Raw genomic sequence first — 17,180 nt, 5'->3', positions numbered from 1 at the left:
AGGGTGCAATGGGGTCTTCATGGGCCAGGCACCACATTCTCCGTGCCCACTTGATTCTCCAGTCCTCTGGGTCGGAAATTACATGAGCGAGAATTGGTGCAGATCTTGACAAACGTGGTGCTGATGTGGTGGATCTTGCGGTGGGCCAAGGGGGTAATTCTTTAAGGGTTGCCCCCAAAGTCCATCAGAGGGCTCCCCCCCCTCACAATACAAGACCTACCCACCTTACCTTCAGCAGAACCCCCTTCAATTCCCCACCAGAGACTCCCTAGCTAGAGGGTCTCCCACTAGATACCCTAATTAGAGAGACCCCCACCAGTGACCCCTTATTTGAGAGACCCCAACCAGAGACCCCCTTATTAGAGAGACTCCAACCAGAGACCTCCTTATTAGAGAGACTCCCATAAGAGAGACCCCCATTCAACAGCAATTAATTTCTTCATGTGATCAGTTTTACTGTGTAAGAGGTACAGCATCCCAGCCATGTACCAAGACGTTTGGTAGGTTAGAAACATTGTCCATAAGTATCTTGCTTCTTCTTCAAGATTTTTTATTTATCACATCACTGTTTGGAGCTGAGTTTTGTAACAGGTCTGTTGAAGGACTGATTATGGTCGACCAATTAAGTATCAATTTCCTGTAAGAATCAGTAATAACAAAAATAATTTGACCTCATTTTAGGAGTGGTCAGCTTCTCAGAGATTAATGGGTATAATGGGTGAGAGGCCTCACGGTAGCATGGTGGTTAGCATCAATGCTTCACAGCTCCAGGGTCCCAGGTTTGATTCCCGGCTGGGTCACTGTCTGTGTGGAGTCTGCACGTCCTCCCCGTGTGTGCGTGGGTTTCCTCCGGGTGCTCCGGTTTCCTCCCACAGTCCAAAGATGTGCGGGTTAGATGGATTGGCCATGCTAAATTGCCCGTAGCGTAAGGTTAATGGGGGGATTGTTGGGTTACGGGTATACGGGTTACGTGGGTTTAAGTAGGGTGATCATTGCTCGGCACAACATCGAGGGCCGAAGGGCCTGTTCTGTGCTGTGCTGTACTGTTCTATGTTCTAAGTTCCACCCGAAATTTGTGTAGGTCAGGATATGAGCTGGATCGTGGCTCTGCCTGGTCACTATAAATTCCAGTTATGGTGGGGTGGTGTGGGCATTGAGAAAGGGGATCTTTGACGAATACCTCCACTAAAACTAATATCAAGGGGGCTTGTTGAAATAAGTTCCTAGCTTTCCAATGCCAGTCCTCCCTTTACACCCTTGGACGGATTAAGTAGAACTCATACCAGCTGATACTTGGCGTGAGTCCCTTTGAGGCCTTCTGAAGCCCACAAGCCCTTACGAGAGTAAGATGAACAATTTCAATGGGAATAATCTTCATTTTTCAGTCAGAATGGCTGCAAAGGGAACTGAAAAAATTTATTTTTCAATCCTTTGCCTTACTTGAGCCTCTGGTCAAGTCCTAAGACCGATTAACTTATGCAAAGGATGCAGCTATTGATGTGCCTTGCAGATGCTGGCTCGATGCATGTTGGCGTCTTCTCCAACTGTCCCAACCTGAGACAGAGTGGTATCAGTGCAGTGCAGTCAGACGGCCCATCAGCAACGCCAAGGTAAAGAAATCCCACAAATTCTTTTTGTTTTTTATAAATTTAGATTACCCAATTATGTTTTTCCAATTAAGGGGCAATTTAGCGTGGCCAATCCACCTACTCTGCACATTTTTGGGTTGTGGGGGCGAAACCCACGCAGACACGGGGAGAATGTGCAAACTCCACACAGACAGTGACCCAGAGCCGGGATCGAACCTGGGACCTCAGCGCCGTGAGGCGGTTGTGCTAACCACTAGGCCACTGTGCTGCCCTAAAATCCCACAAATTCTTGATTTTGCTTCGGTGCCCACTTAAAATTTCAAACATTTCTAACCCTAACTTTGAAATGTATAAAAAGTAGAGATCTCAGAAATTTAGTTTGCAGGGTCTGAACGACTTGCAGCTAAGAAAATAATCCAGAAATATGGCCCCAAGCTGCACTGGCTTTCACAGTGCCAGTTCTGTGAGGCCACACATTTCTGGGTGGAAACAGAGAGATGTAACAGGGGTCATTAAACCAAGGTCACCCACCATTAGTTACATGCAGTGCAGGGTCTGGGGGGATGACTTAAATCACTAGCTTTGACCATCTATTTATGAAGTGGGGGGTGTGCTGAACTGCCCCACTTCCCTTCATTAATGATCTCAAAACTACACACTGATGGTTTTAAAGAAAAGTCCAGATCATGCGCAAAGGTCAGAAGTTGCAACGAGTTAAAGCAGTGTAATAAAACCACTGAAACAATCTACCCTTACTGCTTTCCCAGTCAACTAAGAATAAATTGTTAATGAAAAGCAAAACCATCGCTAAACTCAAATTGATCATTTACAGCATGTTATAACCCGCACTGGTCTCACAGAGGAGGGAGGATCTGCTACCCCAGGGAGCTTACAGTGTACGAGCTCCCCCAATAAGGGGGTGGGGGACCCTTAACACAGTTCATGTGCCTTTATATAAATAGATCCAGCCAGTCAGGCACCGACTAGAGAAGACCCAATAGGGAACTACTGGAGCTATGTATAATAGTTAAGGTGTTAAATAAAATAAATTTTGTTTTTCTCTACAATTCAGTGTGGACTCTTTTGTTGCCCCTTACAAAACTGCCTTAAACATACCTTATACTTTCTTTAAAACAAAGGTAAACCAATAGGTTCGCTGATGTATTTCCCCAAACCAAAGAAAATGTTCAACAGGAATATTGGGTGGTTTAGCTCACTGGGCTAAATCGCTGGTTTTTAAAGCAGACCAAGCAGGCCAGCAGCACGGTTCGATTCCCGTACCAGCCTCCCCGGACAGGCGCCGGAATGTGGCGACTAGGGGCTTTTCACAGTAACTTCATTGAAGCCTACTCGTGACAATAAGCAATTTCATTTCATTCATTTCATTTCATTTCATTGGAGACTTGTAAATCCTCACAATTAATACCTCTCCAGTTTCCAATTACATTCCAGTTTATTCCTGACACAGTCTAATGCTCTTCGCAACTTCTTTCAATCTCAGTTACTGACGTGAAGGAATGAAAACACTGAGCAAACTTAAAGTTTGGAACAAAACCAGATGGTTAATCTTATGTTGAAAAGTGAAATAAATGGATTTTATATTTTGCATAATAAAACCGTAGAACCATATAGAGTTAATGCCACAGAAATTATTGTGCATGCTAAAGTACAGATAAAAGATTCATCTATCGTGCTAACATTGTCTAGCTTTGGGAAACTCGCATACAAGCAGTAGTAAAAGCCTGTGAGTAATACTCATGAACCACAGAGAATATTTCAAATAATGCATATTTGTGCAACTTTTTAAAAATGTGAACAATCAGATCAATCAGATTGCATTGAGAAAGGAACCAGTGATTCAACAGTCTGATTAGCAGGAGTCTGGGGAATTGGATGGTGCATTAACTTAGCATATTGGACGCTAGCATAGGACCATAGGAACTGGAGAATGGCCATTCAGCCCCTCAAACCAGTTTTGCACTTCAACTAGATCATGGTTGATCTATACTTTAAATCAATTCACCAAGGTTCCATCTCCTTTGATCCCCATACTTAACAAAAATCTACCAAGTGCAGCAACTTCTGGTGTTTCATCAGCTGGGTGAGTTCCAGATTTCCCCTTGAGCCAGTAACGGTGTTGCTGGCAGCACGGAGTGCCAGGAGGGACAGAGAGCCAGGAGGGGCTGCCTATTACATACTGAGAGCCAGGAGGGATTGTCTATTACATACGGAGAGCCAGGATGGACTGTATATTACATACTGAGAGCCAGGAGAGACTGCCTATTACATACTGAGAACCAGGAGGGACTGTCTATTACATACTGAGAGCCAGGAGTGACTGTCTATTACATACTGAGAGCCAGGAGGGACTGTCTATTACATACTGAGAGCCAGGAGGGATTGTCTATTACATACTGAGAGCCAGGAGAGACTGTCTATTACATACTGAGAGCCAGGAGAGACTGCCTATTACATACTGAGAACCAGGAGGGACTGTCTATTACATACTGAGAGCCAGGAGGGATTGTCTATTACATACGGAGAGCAAGGAGGGATTGTCTATTACATACTGAGAGCCAGGAGGGATTGTCTATTACATACTGAGAGCCAGGAGGGTCTGTCTGTTACATACTGAGAGCCAGGAGAGACTGTCTATTACATACTGAGAGCCAGGAGGGACTGTCTATTACATACTGAGAGCCAGGAGGGACTGTCTATTACATACTGAGAGCCAGGAGGGTTTGTCTGTTATATACTGAGAGCCAGGAGAGACTGTCTATTACATACTGAGAACCAGAAGGGACGGTCTATTGCATACTGAGAGCCAGGAGGGATTGTCTATTACATACGGAGAGCAAGGAGGGATTGTCTATTACATACTGAGAGCCAGGAGGGTTTGTCTGTTACATACTGAGAGCCAGGAGGGTTTGTCTGTTACATACGGAGAGCCAGGAGAGACTGCCTATTACATACTGAGAGCCAGGAGGGATTGTCTATTACATACTGAGAGCCAGGAGGGTTTGTGTGTTACATACTGAGAGCCAGGAGAGACTGTCTATTACATACTGAAGGTCAGGAGGGACTGTCTATTACATACTGAAGGTCAGGAGGGACTGTCTATTACATACTGAGAGCCAGGAGGGATTGTCTGTTACATACTGAAAGCCAGGAGGGATTGTCTATTACATACTGAGAGCCAGGAGGGATTGTCTATTACATACTGAGAGCCAGGAGGGACTGTCTATTACATACTGAGAGCCAGGGGAGACTGTCTATTACATACTGAGAGCCAGGAGGGATTGTCTGTTACATACTGAGAGCCAGGGGAGACTGTCTATTACATACTGAGAGCCAGGAGGGATTGTCTCTTACATACTGAGAGCCAGGAGGGACTGTCTATTACATACTGAGAGCCAGGAGGGACTGTCTATTACATACTGAGAGCCAGGAGGGATTGTCTATTACATACTGAGAGCCAGGAGAGATTGTCTATTACATACTGAGAGCCAGGAGGGACTGTCTATTACATACTGAGAGCCAGGAGGGATTGTCTATTACATACTGAGAGCCAAGAGGGACTGTCTATTACATACTGAGAGCCAGGAGGGGCTGTCTATTACATACTGAGAGCCAGGAGGGACTGACTATTACATACTGAGAGCCAGGAGGGGCTGTCTATCACATACCGAGAGCCAAGAGGGACTGTCTATTACATACTGAGAGCCAGGAGGGACTGTCTATTACATACTGAGAGCCAGGAGGGACTGTCTATTACATACTGAGAGCCAGGAGGGATTGTCTGTTACATACTAAGAACCAGGAGAGACTGTCTATTGCATATCGAGGGCCAGGAGGGACTGTCTATTACATACTGAGAGCCAGGAGGGATTGTCTATTACATACTGAGAGCCAGGAGGGACTGTCTATTACATACTGAGAGCCAGGAGGGACTGTCTATTACATACTGAGAGCCAGGAGGGACTGTCTATTACATACTGAGAGCCAGGAGGGACTGTCTATTACATACTGAGAGCCAGGAGGGATTGTCTATTACATACTGAGAGCCAGGAGGGACTGTCTATTACATACTGAGAGCCAGGAGGGACTGTCTATTACATACTGAGAGCCAGGAGGGACTGTCTCTTACATACTGAGAGCCAGGAGGGGCTGTCTATCACATACCGAGAGCCAGGAGGGACTGTCTATTACATACTGAGAGCCAGGAGGGACTGTCTATTACATACCGAGAGCCAGGAGGGATTGTCTATTACATACTGAGAGCCAGGAGGGATTGTCTATTACATACTGAGAGTCAGGAGGGACTGTCTATTACATGCTGAGAGCCAGGAGGGATTGTCTATTACATACTGAGAGCCAGGAGGGACTGTCTATTACATACTGAGAGCCAGGAGGGGCTGTCTATTACATACTGAGAGCCAGGAGGGGCTGTCTATTACATACTGAGAGCCAGGAGGGTGTATCTATCACATACCGAGAGCCAGGAGGGACTGTCTATTACATACTGAGAGCCAGGAGGGACAGTCTATTGCATACTGAGAGCCAGGTGTGACTGTCTATTGCATATCGAGGGCCAGTAGGGACTGTCTATTACATACTGAGAGCCAGGAGGGGCTGTCTATTACATACGGAGAGCCAGGAGGGACTGTCTATTGCCTACTGAGAGCCAGGAGGGACTGTCTATTACATACTGAGAGCCAGGAGGGATTGTCTATTACATACTGAGAGCCAGGAGAGACTGTCTATTGCATATCGAGGGGCAGAAGGGACTGTCTATTACATACTGAGAACCAGGAGGGATTGTCTATTACATACAGAGAGCCAGGAGGGACCGTCTATTACATACTGAGAGCCAGGAGGGACTGTCTATTGCATATCGAGGGGCAGGAGGGACTGTCTATTACATACTGAGAACCAGGAGGGATTGTCTATTACATACAGAGAGCCAGGAGGGACCGTCTATTACATACTGAGAGCACGGACGGACTGTCTATTACATACTGAGAGCCAGGAGGGATTGTCTATTACATACTGAGAGCCAGGAGGGATTGTCTGTTACATACTAAGAACCAGGAGAGACTGTCTATTGCATATCGAGGGCCAGGAGGGACTGTCTATTACATACTGAGGGTCAGGAGGGATTGTCTATTACATACTGAGAGCCAGGAGGGACTGTCCATCACATACTGAAAGCCAGGAGGGATTGTCTATTACATATCGAGGGCCAGGAGGGACTGTCTCTTACATACTGAGAGATGGGGGGACTGTCTATTGCAGGGGTGGGCAAACTTTTCCGTGCAAGGGCCACATTCAGAAATTCACAATTTTAAAGGGCCGCATAGTATATTAATTAATAGTCCCGGTTGTAACCAATTAGCGTGCGGCATATACCTCAGCGCTTCCCCCGGCGGCATCCTGCCTTTAGCCCTCTTTTTCTCTACTTTTCAAAAATGGCGCTTCACCCGGTTATGATTCTGGGCGCCTCATATAGAACATAGAACAGTACAGCACAGAACAGGCCCTTCGGCCCTCGATGTGGTGCCGAGCAATGATCACCCTACTCAAGTCAACGTATCCACCCTATACCAGTAACCCAACAGCCCCCCCCCCAATTAACCTTATTTAAAAAAAAATATTTAAAAAAAAAAAAAATTTTTTAAACAAATTTTTTTTTTTATGACTTGATCTTGGTGGGCCGCATAAAAACCTTTTGCGGGCCGCATGTGGGACTGTCTATTGCATACTGCATGCAAGGAGGGACTGTCTATTGCACACTAACTGCCCGAAGACACCATCTATTGCAGGATTTTTCAAACTGCGAGTCACGGGTAAGTGTCGGGAGGGTTGCGAAGTGATCGGTCATGGCATTCCCGATCGTGGGAGAAGTGCCCAATGGCCGCAACCAGCTTTTAAATTGAGAATATGCACTGCGATCGGTTTTTAAATGGAATGATACAGCCTTCTGGCCAGAAGCACAGCAGAAAACAGATCATGTGCTCGGAACGTACACTGCGCCCTATAAGTCAGTGCTATTGGCTCGAAATCAGGAGGAGAGATTCCTCCATTTTCTAGCTGTGAGCAAGCAAGGCAACAGGATTGCGAACTGAAGATTGATCATTTTAAATAAAGAAAAAATTGAAATCGGGAACCAAGCAATATAAAGATGATTTCTTGAGGTATGGCTTTGTTACTTGTGCTATTGCAAATAAGGATGCAAAGCCCCAGGGAAGTACTAGCAAATGAGAGTTTAAAACCCTAAAACTTCAAAGACAGTTGAAAACTAAGCATGGCGAATTCGAGGACAAACCTCTTGATTTTTTTCAAAGATTGCCGCGAGAACTTAAATCATTAGCCGACATCCTTCGGAGGGAAGTGACATTGAATGACAAAGCAAATGAGATGATGCGGACCAAGCAGGCTCACCTGTCACATTAAAGGTGAGCAAAAATGGTGCGTTCAGAAGATTGGCAGCCGTGAGTCGCAAAGGTCGGCCAGTGTGGGTCCCAAAGGTCGGCTGGTTGATAAAAGTGTGTCCCAGGGAAAAAAGCTTGAAAAACACAGATATATTTGTGTACTGAAGGCCAGGAACGACTATCTAATGCATGCTGAGTGGTCCCAATAGAACAGTGATGTAAACGGCCTGAAAGTAATTTGCAGTGGCAGTCAGGAAAATCTCCACTTCATCAAAAATCTCCTCACAATACAGAAAGCAGATCAGTGACTCATAAAGTTGTCTAAACTTAGTAAATAGCCCCATGACAATAGATGTCAGCTTCCAGTTCATGAGCATGACTTATTTCTTTAATTTTATCTTACCTGGTTCTCAGGGAAACTCACATCAGCTCAGGGCATCCTCTCCAAACAGCCAACACTTTTTAAAAACCTCAAGTATATAATAAGTACCTGACGAGCATCCCAGAATTCATGGGAAAGAGGCTTACTGTTTGTTTCAAAAAAGTGCCAGACAGCAAGCGATAGGTATCTGGAGAAGTTGTGGCTGGTCAATCTTTTGGGATTAATAAAGCAGTGATAGCAGGTCATTCCTGCCGCATTAATGCTGATTATCCCACAGTCTGAACTGGCCCCACAACCGTGGCTGTCACTTCATTGAGGGAGTGTTCCAGGGTCTGTTGCATTGTTGGAGGGTGACATCCTTCACGTGAACTGTTTATTTGCTCTGTTTCAATCAATGTCAAAAATTCATATCACAATTTTGGAAAAGAGCAGTGAGTTCTCTGGTGCATTGTCCAAAATTGTTCCCTCAAATCCCACCAAAAGCAAATTAACTGGTCATTTATCTCAGTGCCACCATTTTGAGAGAAACATGGTAGTCATATTTAGCTAAATAGCAATAGTGAATAGACTCGATTTTCCTCATTGACAATCAGCATTTTGAGCAGTTTTCACCCAACAAATACATCCAAATTTGCATTTTTCTCTGAACTGTAGCTTCTTTTGTTAGTTTGTGGAGATAATTTTTATTTCCTTTAAAATGTGCCTTACCTATTGTGTCTGACATACACTGATTTTAATTGGACAATTGGACAATAGTCCACAAAAATTGCAAATACCTTCATTAGCTGCTTCTGCATTTGTTTTTATGATGTAGATAACATGCCAATCTCGAGATGTTAAATTTAATCCAATATTGTCTATACACTCAGTTTTTTTTGCTTTTCTTATGTTCAACCATAAAGCTATTAAAAACTGATTGAATATTTTAGGTTTCAATAGCATCCGTGTTTCCAGTTACCACTGCACTCAGGTGCAGCAAATTTCTGTTCTGAACTCGAGTTGGTGGTTGTTGTGAAGCAAGAGACCCTTGATCTTTTAATCTTTAAAGTTGTTTTGTTTCTCTGCATCTACAACAATTATATCAGGTCAGCTTGTGGGGCCCACCCCCCTTGAGCTGTTTTCAACATCTGAACAGTTCCTTTATTTATTTTTGACGTTTTCACATCTGGATTCTGTTTAATCAACATCCTGTAGATTGCTGCTCTATGGAATACAATAGCCAGCTCATTTTTTTGAAGCAATTAGCAATTCTAAAATTCAAGCGCGTATAGTTGTAGCTTGCAAATTAATAGCAGACAGAATTACCTGTCTGTTGTAAGAGAAGTAATGCGTCGCTCAGGGTGAAAGACACTGGGCAGATTCTCCTCTTCTCACTGGTGGTGGCTTTGGAGGTGGGAAGGGCAAGTACTTGGACGGGATGATGACATTCCAAAACTCCACGGCCTTTTTGCCTCCACCAGAATTAAGTTCTGGACGGGAAGACCCATAGGCACCGTCCTGCCCGGATACTAATTGAGACCGATCATTGACCACTTAAGGGTTTCATCCCACTGCTGCTGGGATTAACCATGCATGACAGATGAACCTGTGCCTTGACATTTGTCACCTTGGTGGGGGTTAGTGGGAGGAGGATCCCTCCATCAAAGGCACTCAGTCTGATCCACGGGCTAGACATCAGGAAGGGTGAGGCCTGCTGAGAGCCATCCTTCTAAACCTACCTCCGTCTCTCCGTGTCCCCCCACCCATGAAAGCAGTACCCGTCCACCTCCTCATTACTTACCTGTAGCCTGGGTGCTCCTCCATGATCCTGGGACTCCGAGGGGTGTTCCCCTCGCAGCTTCCACGGTCTGCGAAGTGATGCTGCTGAGCGCAATTAGAGGCTGGCAGCTCTCGCTAGGCAGGAATACCTTCCCTATCTGCTCCAAAAATCCCACCAGATTCACAGGAAACCTCATTCCAAAGACACCTTGGCATCAAGAACAATGCCAACTTAGGCCCATTGGTTCAACTCTTGTTCACTGAATTTTACTTTGTCTTCCTCCGAGCTACACCTTATATAACGTTAGAGACTCCGCTGTCAATGTCTCATTGATTCTTTTGATTCTCAATTAAAACTACTGACACAACAAAATGTTTACACTTTGAAATACCACAGGAGAATTCCTATCACTGTCAAAATTACCAAATAAAACCTGCGACAGAAAATTCTTCCTTTCTAATGACATCAAATGCACGTTGGTGAACAATATATATGCACTTGCCTGTAGCTGATCATGAAAATAATCTTATAGGATTAGAAGCAGAGACGACGGTGTTACTGAACACTCAGGGAATCCCTGTTGCTGAGGCAACCTGCACTTTTACATGCTCTGTGGTAGTCTGGAGCTATGGATAGTGAAGGCTAAGGCTCCAACCTTCTTCCAATTGTATACATCTCTCCCACTCTTACTAGCTGCCATTGACATGTGTCCGAAGGATTTGCAGGTCAACCTGTTTGACCGCTTTACGAATGCACCTTCCTCGGCCATCATGTCCTGGGTTGGGACTCTTACCCGGAACTTCTGACCTAGAGATAGAGCCACTAGCGGCTGCATGATAAGACCACCTTATTCCTCCAAATTATTGAAATTATTTTGAATTGTGCAAATGCCTCTTCGATATTTCAGCTACAGACTCCGACACTCAATCCAACAATTTACCAGAACAAATCAGTGATTGTTTGAAAATGGTTTGTTATCATGAACATTATAGCAGCCACGTCTCTGGACGTCGATAGTGTGGGCCCTGCTTTCCACTCCATTCATGCGTCAACTGAAAATGAGAATCGAGATATAATATTTGTACTTAATGTTCCTACCTGAGGGTCCGACAAGCGGGAGATATCCGGGTAAAGATAAAACCTTATTCCCTCTCCAGCTCCGGGAAGAGTCACTCCTCGAATCAATAAAACCAGCAGCATCAGGTAGGGGAACGTTGCTGTTACATACACCACCTGAGAACAAAGGATGGAAACTATTAGCTCTTTCTTTGTTCCATTTGCCAACAAAAGGATAATGTTTAGTATTGTCAGGTGATTGATGTACACGATCAGCAGTTAATATGAAAATTAATTTGATTGCCTTGTTCAGAATTTCACTTTCCACAATTCATACATTAACAGAAGGTAACAAAAGGCCTTATTGTATAATTTGTCTGCTGTAATACCATTGCCATTCAGAAAGGCACAGAGATAAAGGGCTGAATTCTCAGCCTCGCATCGCCGGTAGTGGAGTTACCAATGAGGCAGAAATCTAGCGTTGTGAAGGAAACGGGGTGGGCCCCCGTTTCTGATGCTCGGCCTGCCGCTGGCATCGAGGTTTTGAATGACCCATTTGTATCCACTTAACAGACTGGGCACCATATTTTCCAGGCCCGCGTGATTCTCTGGTCCTCTGGACCTGCAATCACGCGGGCAAGAATTACCACTGGCCCTGACAAGCATGGCCCTGACGTGGTGAAATTCGCGGTGGGTCAAGGGGGTAACTCTTAAAGAAAGTTGCCCTCAAAATCTATCCACGGGCCACCCCTCCTCCCCCTACAATGCACGACCTGCCCGCCCCAACCCACCAGACTCCCCACACCGCCCCTGACCAGAGACCCCCTAAATAAAGAGACCCCCACAGAAAAGACTAACTAAGGAGAGCACCCCCCAGAAAAAAGACCCCTGTCAGAGTTACGTGCTGTCAGTTTCTTGTTAACTATTTGAAAATCGGTCAACTGTGAAGGGAGGTGATTGGATAGCACTTAATTCTTTTTGAAGTGGTCCAGGAGCTGTCAATCAAACCTTGATGTTTGTAAATATTGTGGTTAGACCACTTCAGAGTTACTCAATCGTGAAGGAAGATGAATGGGACAATGCTGACAGCTGGGATGTGTGGAAGCTGTCAATCACAGCCCAGTAAAATCAATATCAAAGAGGAATGAATGAACAGCTTTCACATCAAACATCTGAGGGGGTTTAAACGCAGCTGACTGTTTTTCTCTTTCCAGGGATTAACAGGTGCTGCTTCCTGTGTCTGAGCCAGCAGGTGTATACCCAGGTGAGTGCTAAAGCAGTGATTTTTTTTTCACTGCCTTTGTTTGAGCTTCTCTCTAGTCTCCAGACAGGGTCTCTCTTCTGGAGGGTTTCCAGACAGGGACCTTTTTCCTGGGGGTCTGTGGGGGGGGGGGGGGGCCTCTTTATTCATGGGAGCTCTATGGGGTCTCCTTCTTCAGGGGGTCTCTGTAGGGGTCTCTTTATTTAGGGGGTCACTGGGAGGGGGGTCTCTTCAATTAACGGGTCTCTTGTGAGGGGTTTATTTATTTAGGGGGTCTCTGTGGTGGCCCCCTTATTTAGAGGGTTTCTGTGGGGGGGTGGGTCTCTTAATTTAGGAGGTCTCTGTGGAATATAGGGGGAGTGCCAGTAAATCCAGGTGTGAGGGCCGAATTGCGATGCAGGGGCAGTGGCCAGCCTCGGGGTCTTGCCATCGAACTAACCGCTCAAAATTGGGGCCCGATGGTGGTATTCCCTTGGGAATCCCTTGCAATCCTCGCCATGCACAAATTTACATGGTAATGGATTCCCGTACCAGCCTCCCCGGACAGGCACCGGAATGTGGCGACTAGGGGCTTTTCACAGTAACTTCATTGAAGCCTACTCGTGACAATAAGCGATTTTCATTTTCACGAGTAGGCTTCAATTTCAATGAAGTTACTGTGAAAAGCCCCATAGTCGCCACATTCCGGCGCCTGTCCGGGGAGGCTGGTACGGGAATCGAACCGTGCTGCTGGCCTGCTTGGTCTGCTTTCAAAGCCAGCGATTTAGCCCAGTGAGCGCCCAGCGTGAGTGCAAATCAGGTGCAATTCAGCTCCTGCGGGAGAACTCTCCGCATGAGAGACTAAGTGTTGACGCTGGGACTGAATCTGGAATGTTCCCCAGAGCCATCCAGGACATGCTAATTGGTCAGCACTCTCGCCACGTGAAACTAGTGCAATTCCAGCTCATGCAGGCATGGGATTTGCTGGGGTCAGGATTGGCACCGGAGAGCTTGACAAACTGGAGATGCATATCAGCACTCCGCCCCCCACACTCACCTCATTCCAACCAAGAAGATGGCTCCATGAGCAGCACCGAGCTTCATGGACTCAGTGCTGGACACCATGTTGGACGCCGTGGGGGAGAGGCATGGCAGGCTGTTCCCAGGGTGGGAAGGAGATTTCCACCCGTCCAGGTCAACCAGAGGTGGCAGAGTCAGTGAGACCTGTGGGTCCCACTGAGAGGACCTGCCAGCAGTGCCGAAAGAGGCTGCACGACCTCCTCTGGGCAGCCATGGTGAGTCACCAGCTCCATGCCCCTGATATCACCCTCGTCCCACACATCCCCACCCCACACCAGCCCTCCCCCATTGGGCCCCAGCAGGCTGACTAGTAGGCAGTGCCCCGTGAGGATGGGCAACCCCCCAGGCCAGCCAAGTCGGGCAACCACCTACGTGCCCTGGCATCACCCTCATCCCACACTCCCCACAAGTCCCTCCCCTCTCAGAGGGCAAGCACGGTAGCATAGTGGTTAGCACAGATCTGCAAGTCCTCACCATCGCGGAGCAGAGGGTGATGGGCTTGGTCGGTGATGTGAGAGAGCGGGCAGTCGCCCAGGCGTAGGTCAGCATGGGACATCCAAGCGAGACCCTAATGAATTGCGATTTCCTTATGGCCCGCGAGTCACCTCTCCCCCCGCGCCCCCCCCCAAACACCACACCTCCGCTTGATCTCACCGTGGGTCTTGTCTTGTATCTTGCAGGATCACCTTGCAACGAGGCAGGGCTGTCTGGTGTCCCTCCACCCAGCCGCAATGCCGCAACACCCCGGAGCAGTCCAGGGGCGACCCAGACTTTTCGTCATTGCTGTTACCGAAACCCTTCACCATCCCAAAGACTCTCACCTCGGTGTGTCGTGATAATCCAGAGGCTCCTGGGCATTATCTGGTGCACACTTCACACATGCCGCCGTACTCAGGTGGAGATAGGAACCCCTGAGGGGGTGGACGATTTGGGGGCAGCCCGACCCCAGGGACGAGCTGCCATCCGGATGGGTCTTGGGCTTTTAGAAAGGGTGGTCCCATCAATACTGGAGATGCAGATGCAGAGCCAGGGACCAAAGGAGAGGAAGAGTTCAACAACCTGCACGGCAGGAGGCAATGCTGACAATGCGTGCTGTCCAAACCAACACTGAACAGCTGGCGTCCACAGTGGAAGCCTTTAATGCAAAGGTCACGTCAATGGGTCAGGATGTCCAAGGCCTGGGGCATAGTGTGCGGGCGGTGGCTAGTGTGCAGGACAGGGCAGCCCCGACACAGGTAGCCATGTACCAGGGGCACATGGACATTGCTGCGGCCTCCAAAACGTGGCGTAGTCACAGTGGGCCATGGCTGCGTGCAGCGAGAGCATTGCTCATGCAGTGGCTGACCTGAGCCAGTTCCAGAGGGACCTGGCCCAGTCCCTGTGCTCCATGGCCGCGAGCATCAAAACCATGGTTGAGATGAGAGATGGCCTCCAGGACTGGCAGCGCCAGGTAACGGCGGAGTTCCTGGAGCTCTCTCCAGCCGCACCCCCGTCCCAAGGCGTAGCCCGGGGGCCATCAGGCACCCCGAGGGAGGGGGAGGTGATGGAGCCTTTGCTGGTGAATCCCACTGGAGGCGGTGCTGTATACCACAGCGCCTCTGGAAACCCTCTGACCTGACACTGGCGCATCCGATGGATAGCGGGCAGATCAGGGTGGCACTCCACCATCTGTGACATCCGAAGGTCGGCCGGCCGCATTCCTGCCCAATCGCTCCAGAGGACGGCCACCAAAGCAGACCCAGGTCACAAAGCGGGATATGCAGCATGACGCTGCACATCTGATGTACCAACTGGGACGTAACATTTGGACACGCAAGATTAGAAAGGTAGACGCCAATTAAGTTGGCACGGGTGCCGCAGATAGGATAGCATTAGGTGCCATGGCACAGTTATTATACAAAGCACTGACGCAAATAAATACCTGTTCACCCACATTCAGAAGTGCTACAGTCGTCTATCTGAAGGGTGTGAGTGACAGGCTGGGCTGGGTGGAGAGGGTGTGTGCCAGGCGGGGCGGGAAGGTGGGGGTGGGAGTCTGGATGTATGGGGTGGGGGTGTTGAGGAAGGCACTGGGCAGTGCCCCCAGGGCAGTCCGAAGTTCCCCCTGGGGCTGCCCTCGGAGGCGGCAGGGATGGGGCCAGAGATGTGGAGGCGCCATGTGGTAGGGCCTACCCGTTGGGTGACCCATCACCACTCACCACCTCCATGACCACGCCCCCCCACCCACCCCACCCCCATTCCCACCATCCCAGAAAGTCTGTGGGCCCGTGAGATGGAATGGTCATGCAATATCATGAGCTTTGCAGGCCTGTGTGAAGTTGAGGCTGTACGATGTAACAATGCTCACCCCAAGAGGAAAGACTGAGCTGAGAGCCCAATGAAATGGGAAGAAAGAGGATTTGCAGTTCTTGATAATAGACACCAAGCAGAATCCACCCATATCTACCTAAGCAAGTCAAAAATTTGGTACTGTTATGGGCCAGGGTTTAGAGAACCCCAAAGTGTATCATGGAATTCACCTGACCCACAACTTTTACTAGATTGTGGTATGGGGAGCACACGGCCCAGTCTACAGGTGTGGTACAGCAGAAATGGTAAAGTAATTTTTAAAGCAAAACAATGTTTATTCTATGAACTCAAGTTAACCTTTTTAAAACATACAGTGAACATCTTAGCAACCATTAATTCAAATACAACCCCTAAAGACTACAACACTAAGTAACCTTTAATCTTTCCTTTTTAATATCCATATGACTGAAAAACAAAATCTGAATCAGAAGCACATCAGGTTAAAGTCTGAAAACATTTATAATTCTGAATTCACCAAATGATCAAGAGATAGTCTTTTGATGGCAGAGAGAACAGCAGTACACCTGCTTGGTCTGGCTTCAGCTCCAACACTGAAACAAAACTAAAACACACCCTGCAGCCTGCTCAAAAACAAAAATAAAAAGCTGACAGCCCAGCTCACCCACTCTCTGACATCACTGCAGTAGTTAACACCCATTACTTAAAGATACTCTCACTACAGATATTTATATACATACCCATTTATAAACACCCATTTCTTAAAGGTACTCCCACATGACAGTACGGTAACCTTCCATGTAGCAGAGGGTTGTGGGAGTCTGGAATTCGCTGCTCGATTTGGTGGTGGTGGCAGAGACCCTAAATTATTTTAAAAGGTATCTGGATCCAGAAGAATATCAACTCCAACAGCATGAAATAGTAAATGATTTTCCAGGAGTAGAAATGATGGTGGATGATCTACTAGTCAGTGAATGTGGAGATATGATGGAAGAAGCCATAATAAACCATGATCTGAATCTAGCGAAACTGCGAGAGAGAGAGAGCGAGAGCTAGCCAGATGATCTTGAAACTGAACAAGAAAAAGTTTCAACTGAAGATGGCTGAAGTCAAGTACATAGGTCATGCACTGACAGTGAAAGAACTTTGCATTGCCCTGTTCCTAATGAGGTATGAGCTGCAGCAGCAATTGTGAATCTGTCAGGCAAGCATCTCGCTCAGATCAAGCAAACTACGTAACAAGTGCAACTGTCCAAGTTCGACAGGAGACAATGATGAAAGGGTGGCCCAAAACCATTAAGGGCACATCTATTGACATAAAAATGTATTGATGAAG

At 47.2% G+C, this 17,180-nt stretch overlaps 1 protein-coding gene across 2 annotated transcripts in view; it reads right to left on the bottom strand.

The window, feature by feature from the left end:
• Positions 1 to 17,180, bottom strand: part of slc6a11b (solute carrier family 6 member 11b) — a 179,673-nt gene that overhangs the window by 101,557 nt on the left and 60,936 nt on the right. For both annotated transcript variants that reach the window (XM_038812650.1, XM_038812651.1), the window contains exon 7: positions 11,260 to 11,394. In XM_038812650.1, coding sequence (XP_038668578.1) covers positions 11,260 to 11,394 — 135 coding nt within the window. The remainder of the gene's footprint in view (positions 1 to 11,259; positions 11,395 to 17,180) is intronic.

The sequence above is a fragment of the Scyliorhinus canicula genome, chromosome 11 (genome assembly GCF_902713615.1).
Source record: "Scyliorhinus canicula chromosome 11, sScyCan1.1, whole genome shotgun sequence".
Taxonomy (NCBI): domain Eukaryota; kingdom Metazoa; phylum Chordata; class Chondrichthyes; order Carcharhiniformes; family Scyliorhinidae; genus Scyliorhinus; species Scyliorhinus canicula.
Note: the sequence above shows the minus strand (reverse complement) of the source record. Positions and strands in the feature narration are given on the sequence as shown.